Here is an 8,199-nt window from a genome sequence, read left to right on the forward strand (position 1 = left end):
AGAGGAGGATACAGTACGACTTCTAGGTCATTATCGCTACGGCAAAAGACACCGGCTGAAAGTTGGCGCAGGGACGGGCAAGGCTTTAATAATTCATCAAACCGGAGTAGCAGCTTAAAATGCCTGTACTTTTAACAGAGCAAACAATCAAACCAAAGTAAATTAAGTGTGGTGGCAGCATGTCTGAGAAGATTCTTAGTCATCCGGGTCACGGTATATCTAAAGACAAAGGCAACCTGAGACGCCACACCACTCGTTAAATAAACGATCCTTTTCCACCTTCAGCGTCATCCTTTCTGAACTAGATCACAGGTTACGGGCAGGCTGCACAACATCACCGCAAAAAGTTTTCTTATCTTTCACCTTTATCTGCAAGATTTATGCACCAGGTCCATGCCTCCACCAGTCAGCTGGAGATGGGCCCTACAGTTTCCCTCCCAGTCCTGCAGGGCCTGCCTGATGCCTGCCAGTCTGTTTGCTCAGACAGCCACGCAACTGACGGCAGCAGCTTCTTTCTTACTTTCCCACAACTCTGCAAAAGTTGTTTTCTTGCTTTTCAAGCACGTCTGATTTCCCTCAGCTCCCAGAATTTGTGCATAACTGAACATCTCAGCCAACTAATTAAGCATTAATGCGTTCGTTACAGATTGAGCAAAGGTGATTTCTAAGTTTTTCTCGTTAGAGATATTAAATCAGAGTGCAAACTCTTCAAATTATAATCATTAATAGGAATTAAGTTACAATAAAAGCCAATGCCAAGACTTCACTGAGCGTTTCAAAATGTTATAGGTTAAATAATCAGAGAGGGTGCAGAGTTTAACATCTGCTACAAGACACGATATTAAATGAACCCTTTTCCACCTTCAGTGTCGTCTTTTCTGATCCATCAGGAGACGCCTGACAGCTGAACTAGACCACAGGTTACCTGCAGCTTGCACAACATCATTGCAACATGTTTTTCCTTTTCTTTCACCTTTATCTGCAAGATTTATGCACCAGGTCCATGCCTGCACCAGTCAGCTGGAGCTGGGCTCTACGGTTTCCCTCCCAATCCTGCAGGGCCTGATGCCTGCCTGTCTGTCTGCTCAAACATCCATGCAACCGACGGCAGCAGCTTCTTTCTCAATTCCTTTACTTTCCCACAACTTTGCAAAAGTTGTTTTCTTGCTTTTCAAGCACGTCTGATTTCCTTCAGCTCCCACAACTTGTGCATTACTGCACATCTCAGCTAACTATTTAAACATTAATGCATTCATTACAGATTAAACTAACGTTTTTTGTATTTTCCTTGATATTAAATTAGAGTGCAAACACTGCTATTAGGAATTTTCCAGATTCTAACTGCATCGTCCTGCCCTGGAGCCCCGAACGCCTCACTGCAGTCCCGACTCCTGCAGCCCTGCTGGCTAACTTGCTAGGAGGCTAACCTCTGCTGCTGCCTGGCAACTTTCACAGCACCTACAACCGGGTCGCCGAGGTGCGCTGGTGCGTAACTCCGCTATAAAAGTGCTACTTTACGCATCGGGGGCTGCAGCCAACCGCGGACTGATCCGGTCGTGTGCCACCGGTTAGAATCCCTCAGGAACTTTGGTGGGTTTACAAACACACAGGAGCCACAATGGCGGTGCGCCTTTTCTTTGAAAGCAGCAACACACACGGGGAGGACGCGCACACACGCAGCAGGAGCGTGAGAGCGCGCGAGTAACAAGAGCAAAATGTGCAAAAAAAAGAGAAGAAGGAAAAAAGAAAAGAGCAGAAACTAGCGCCTCTTCCCTCTCCTGTTTGCGCAGTAGTAGTGGGAAGTTTGCGCCATATTGCCCGCAGCCCGGTCCGGACGTCGCGCCGCCGTTACCAGGAAAACAAAAGCCGCTGCAGAGGAGGCAGAGAGGAGCCGCCACTCACCTTGGCGATAGCCTTCTTGTATCTCATGACAGCCTGCTGGATGAGCGTGTGGACCTTTATATTCCCGTCCCCGCACGGCACCACCACCCGGGTCCGGCCAAAACACACCGTGACTTTCATGGTTTTCAGTGTCCGAGATCTCCCCGAGATTCGGAGCAAAACCGAGGAGAGGAGGAGGAGGAGGTGGTGGAGGAGGAGGAGGAGAAATCCGTGTGGAAGTAAAAAAGGAGCATGGGTTTTGGTTTGTCCCGGTTATTCCTTCAGAGGAGCGAGGACTAGAGGTGTTTCCGCTTGTCCCCGCCGGACGACATTGTCTTCTGTGTGTTTTCTGACCACCTGTTTAGCTTCTCTCTCTCTCTCTCTCCTTCCCTCTCCCGTTCCCAATCCCTCGCTCTCTCTCTCTCTCTCTCTCTCTCTCTCTCTCTCTGTGTGCTGAGCTAATGCTCGGTCATGTGTTGCGTTCAAGAGCTGCTGGGAATGTCGGAATTAAGTCGACCAACTTCAAATAAAAATAATAATAAATAATAATAGACTTTATTCATCCACAAGGGAAATTACTTGGTCTCAGTTGCACGTAAAAAAAAAAAAAAAAAAAAAAAACACTCTGAAGAACAGCTAGTAAAAGAAAAGAACATTCAAAAACCTTTAAAAAATTAATAAATATAAGATCGATAGATAGATAGATAGATAGATTATTAATCCCAAAACTGGGAATTTTCACAGTTGCAGCAGCAATATACAGGCACTAGACACCATACACAATATATAACAAAAAATAAATAAATAAATAATAAAATAAATAAATAAAAATAGAATAAGCAAAATACTTTTTACTTTAAATGCATCTGTTATCTTTTGCATTTTTGTATTACTTTTATTCTATTGTATTTGCTCTGTTAACCAGCAACTGTCACTTTATGGGAGCAACAGCAACAAAACAATTCCCTTGAAGGATTAATAATAAAGTATTCTGATTGTGATAAGTCAATTTAATTTAGTAGAATACAATTAAACTTTAAAAATTTCGAGGCAGAAGTAAATACATATATTACGGTATATACTTACGTACTGTATTTGTGTCTATTGATCCAAAACACCAAGACAGTCCTGGTGTGTGATCCTCTCTGCTGCTGCTGCTGCTGCTCCACAGTCATGGTGATATTTTATAAACGCTTCGGAGGTCATTAAGAAGTTACAGCAGTCCATTTGTTGCCGCACACACGACACGCGCTCATTAGGAAAGCGTCCCGGAGGCTCGCGAGTGTGGATTTTTACAAGCGGCACGTGAACGCGTCAGCCGAGACGGGGACGGCCTCTGTTTGCAATTTGTTTGTCCCCCCCCCCCCCCCCGCGCTGCGGCCACTTTGGGTACGGATGATTAGGCAGAGACTGTGTCTGCTTATAGGGAATATGCACCGATCAGGCATAACATTATGACCACCTTCCTAATATTGTGCAGGTCTCCAAAACAGTTCAGAGAATGGACATGGGCCTTCTGAGGGTGTCCTGTGGTGCCTGGCAACAGAATGTTGTTAGTGGGGGGCCTTTGAGGGGAGGGTCCTCTGTGGATCATCCCACAGATACTTGATCAGTTTGGGATCTAGTGAATTTGGAGGCCAGGTCAACACCTTGTGCTGTTCTTCATGTTTTTTTTAGTTGTTCCTAAAGTGTTTTTGTGTGTGTGCCTGTGTCAGGCTGCATCCTGCTGGGGATGGCTGCTGCCATCAAGGAGTGTCATTGCTATGGGGTGGGGGTGCCTGGTCTGGTCTAGGTGGGTGCTACATGTCTAAGTAACATCCACATGAATAAATGTCAGGTCCAAGAGTTTCCCAGCAGAACATTGAATTGTCACAAGATGTTCAATGTTATTCACTTCTCCTGTCAGTAGTCATAATGCTGTGGCTGACCGGCGCATCACCACTTGTATAAAGACACAGGTCTTCTTTTTAGACCCTCTCCTCTACCATTTTCCGTCTGTCTTCCGCTTCCAGAGTCTGAATCTGAACTAAACCCCCGAATGAAAAGCCAGATCCACGGGGAGCTTTCAGGAACAGCTGCCCGGCACAGAGGAGATTCTAGGGGCCCGAAGCAAAACATATTCACTATTTTATTTTGTATTGGGCACCATTGTACTTCCATACTCACATGTACAAGACATGGAACAGGATTTAATGTGCATAGTTTTGTCCAGTGGGAGCATTGCCACTGCCGTAGTTTGAAGCTTCTCAGCCCGTACTGGCCAGGGACCCCCAAGCAGTAGCCTGCCTCGCCCGATGACCAGCCTGCCTATGGATCAGACTCCTGCTCCGTCCCCTGAATGAGGGCCACGAGAGGCCGAAACGCGAGAACAAGAAAAGAGGAGAGAGCTGGCGAATTTTAAGTGCGTGGAAAGCGTGCGTGCGGTTTTACACGGGGCGCAGTTTGAGCGGGATCTGCGTCCGGTCCGGTGCCAGCGCGCAGCCGGGAGGCTATTTTAGCTCTTAGCACGGCCGGAGCGCTCTCGGGTCCCTCCGCCAGCCACGGCCACCACGGCCCGCCGCGGCCAGCTGTCACCACGCGTTGAAACGGCCTCGCCGGCGGAGAAAATGAGCACTTGTTCCTCGTGGTTTTTCACAAAAAAGCAACGGAGGAAATGTGTAATCACGCTGGAAGGAGGAAAGAAAACAATGGGGTCGGTTTAGCGAAGCGGTTGTTGACATGATGGATGTTTATGTGACGCTAACGTTCCAGATTTATGCGATTCAACGTGACTCAAGCTCGAAGAGATGCAAACAACTGCAGCTTTGACCTTTGACCTCTCTCAGGGAGGAAGCATGCTTTTTTATTTTTTTTCTCATTTGTGCATACAACTATTTTTATAAACGCAGTCCCCAAAAATTGATTGGACCCCCAATTTAAAGGCTGTTTCATGGACATGTGGGATATCCAGTGAATTTTTTCTTCATTAACTGTACAGGTAAACAGTTTGGACTTGATTCTACAGCTGGACATTTGCATTTGGAAATGGCTGCATTCAACACCATCCAGCCTAGTGGAGCCTATCCCAGCTGTCATTGGGGCGAGAGGCGGGGTCCACCCTGGACAGGTCTCCAGTCCATCACAGGGCTAACACAGAGAGACAGACAACCATTCACACTCACACCTACGGCCAATTTAGAATCACCAATGAACCTAACCAGCATGTCTTTGGACGGTGGGAGGAAGCTGGAGAACCTGGAGAAAACCCACACAGACACAGGGAGAACATGCAAACTCCACACAGAAAGGACCCAGTCGGCCGAGGGATTCAAACCCAGAACCTCCTTGCTGCAAGGCATCAGCCGTAGCCCCCACACAAAATATAAATTATAATAAATCCTAGTTTTAATCTGGTAGGATGAGGCATTCAAGATCCAAAGGGAGTGGGAAATGAGTTGAAGAGGCAGAGATACACTTTAATAAACAGCTTCATAAATAAACAGAAACACTATATTTGAATTAATTTGCAGGTAAATTACTGACACGTAACTGTGATCATGTTTGACTCAATACTGACCTCTTGTGGGCAAAGTCGAAAGTTACTAATCCTCACTATTATTTTATGAATTTTAAACTTTATTTTGGTGTATTTGTCTCTCAAAGAGTTAAGAAAAATCACTTATTCAACCATCTATTCATCAGTTGAATCATGAACAGTTCTGTTATGTTATGATGTGTAATAAATAATATATTAAGGATTGCCTTTTGCCCAAATAAGACTGAAATTAGAAATCTGCTTTGTTTTTGCTTTTTAACAGTTTCAGTGAGACTGTACAATAGCTGGTTTAAGTCAAATCTGATTAAAATAAGTAAATAAAATCAGCAAGTGCATTTAAAACTGCAGTAAAGATGGTTATTGATCGTGTGGCTCAGGTCAGAGCCGGGAACGCTGCAGCGCTCCAGCCTGCAACCCTTTATTGAGCTTTCAGACGTGATTATCTGCACCAGTCTGAGATGTTAGGATTCACAGCATCGACCTTTTCGTCTGCAGAGACAGTTGTGGACAAAGTGCGCAGTATATTCTGTGCACAGTTCCCTTAAGGTGAGCCATGACATCAGCGTCAACCCCTGCTTTGTGATTTTTATGATGCGGCCGATGACTGTGACCTTGATAGACGTTGAACTTTGACTTTACTAAAAGCGCCGGGAAATCTCGTGAATTATGACGGTTAAGCTGCAAAAGCCCCAGCAGACGCCCCAGTGCCCCTCTGATGGCATTAACGGCGTGCGATTGTGTTACGCGTTCAATCTCAGGCTAATTTTGTGCTAAAGAGCTGTCTGGAAGGGGTCGTATGAGGCTCCCTGCTGTCAGGCCCCCGCGCCACCCGAGGGCCGCCCTTCTGCTGCTGCTGCTGCTGCTGCTGGTGGTGGTACTCAGCCATCTGGAGCCTCCGTCCTCTCTGCCTGCAGGACAGGCCAAAGAGTTGAGGATGAGGAAGGAGGAGGAAGGAAGAAGAGATGATGTTGCAGAAGTCTGTTGCAGGAAAAATGTTCAGAACTCTCTTTGAAATGCAAAGAAAATCATTATATTTTAGGTCTATATGTTTTATATGTGGTTGATTATTCAATGTGCTTTAAAGAATGTTACACATATTTGTTCCAAAATTCAAATCACCTCAGTTATTTATTTATTTATTTATCTGTTGTCGCTGTGGCAGAGATGAAGAAAAGGGCCGGCCCCGCAGATCAGAGCTCTTTGATAACAGCGGGGGTCAACAGTACGACCTCTGCTGGCACGCAGGAGGACAGATGGCGGCTGCGGGGTCAGCAGGAGTCGGATTCAGTAAAGGAACGCAGTTAAAACAACAGACTATAGTCCTGTACACAATTATATATCAGCAGGAAATAACACATTGAAAGTATTTAGAAAATAAACATTTGTGATGCAAAATCAGTTGGGTTTTTTTCCTGTTTGAATCTATTTTGTAATCGTGTCATTTTTTTCTTCTTGACTGTGTAGTTAAATTCGAAAATTGTCTGACTTCGGGATGGAGCACCGACGTTTAAAAAAATATTAAGAGAGAGCATTAAAATGAAATAAAAACCAATGCTCTCTAATGTAATGAGCAGTTTCCTAAAGGACAGACCCATGGAACTTTGACTTACACATGTGGGAATGGAAACATATTATTTTCCTATTTGAGTCTGGTTAATTATAAACTTTGCACTTAATTAAATAACATCTGATACTTTTCTAATTTAACACGTAAAAACAACAACAACATTTTCTAAATGTTTTAAAAAGTTTTTTTGCCCTTGTAGCCATTCTGCTTGGTTTTAGACCAGGCCTTGATAAAGTTAAACTAAACCTAAACATAACATAATATAATATAATATAATATTATATGTTACATTATATCTATATATATCTATATATATATATATATATATATATATACATATGAGTGTGTGTGTGTGTGTGTTATAATATTATATATTACATGATATTACCTTAAATTATGTTTAATATCTGTCAAACTAAAGGTAGTATATTTTATATATGTATATATATATATATACAGTATATAGCCAAATAAAACCAAAGCAATTTCATTTTAAACTCGAACTAATGAAATAATAAAAAATAATATATATATATTTTATTTATCATTTTCTTAAATAATATTACTGAAATCATTAATGACTCTAAACCATTTTATTTAAATAAAATAAAAACATTTTATTATTATTATTATTATTATTTTTTTTAGCTTTTGCTTTAAGTGTTATTGCTTCTCCCTGCCACTAGATGACAGTATTGCATATCTGCTCCCAGATAACTGCAGCCGGGGCTGAACCAAAATAAAAACTGGCTTAGAATCATTACCGATTTCAGTAATATTATTTTAAACTTCGAGCTTTATTGTTTAAATTGAAATTACTTCGGTTTTATTTAGCTATATATATATATATATATATATATATATGTATATATATATATATATATATCACACTGATATATGTATATAATGTAAAGCATATTATATTATATTATATTATATTATATTATGGTCTAGTTTACCTGGTGCAAGGGCAAAAAAAATATTTATTTATTTATTTATTCATATATTTAAAAAATCTAAATAGCCATTAATTTTCAAACACTACAATTAATTGTGGTATTTATCAATAAATTGTTAAATTATCGCCAGATTAAAAGGCTCTGTCTTGGGTTAAAGTTTAGGGATGTTTCGCCGTCTGCAAACCAGGAAGTGCGCAGGAGTGCGTCCTCTCGCTCCACCCAAACACTCTTGGACGTTAAACCGACCCGTCCGTCGA

General features: G+C 42.4%; 1 protein-coding gene across 7 annotated transcripts in view; it reads right to left on the bottom strand.

Annotated features, from left to right (window-relative positions):
- pard3ab (par-3 family cell polarity regulator alpha, b) overlaps positions 1-2,388 on the bottom strand; it is a 266,468-nt gene extending 264,080 nt beyond the window's left edge. For all 7 annotated transcript variants that reach the window (XM_084546197.1, XM_084546196.1, XM_084546195.1 and 4 more), the window contains exon 1: positions 1,903-2,388. In XM_084546197.1, the coding sequence (XP_084402323.1) occupies positions 1,903-2,022 (120 nt within the window). In that variant the 5' untranslated portion in view covers positions 2,023-2,388. The remainder of the gene's footprint in view (positions 1-1,902) is intronic.
- Positions 2,389-8,199: the final 5,811 nt, after the last annotated feature.

This window comes from Chelon labrosus (genome assembly GCF_963514085.1).
Source record: "Chelon labrosus genome assembly, chromosome: 6".
NCBI lineage: Eukaryota > Metazoa > Chordata > Actinopteri > Mugiliformes > Mugilidae > Chelon > Chelon labrosus.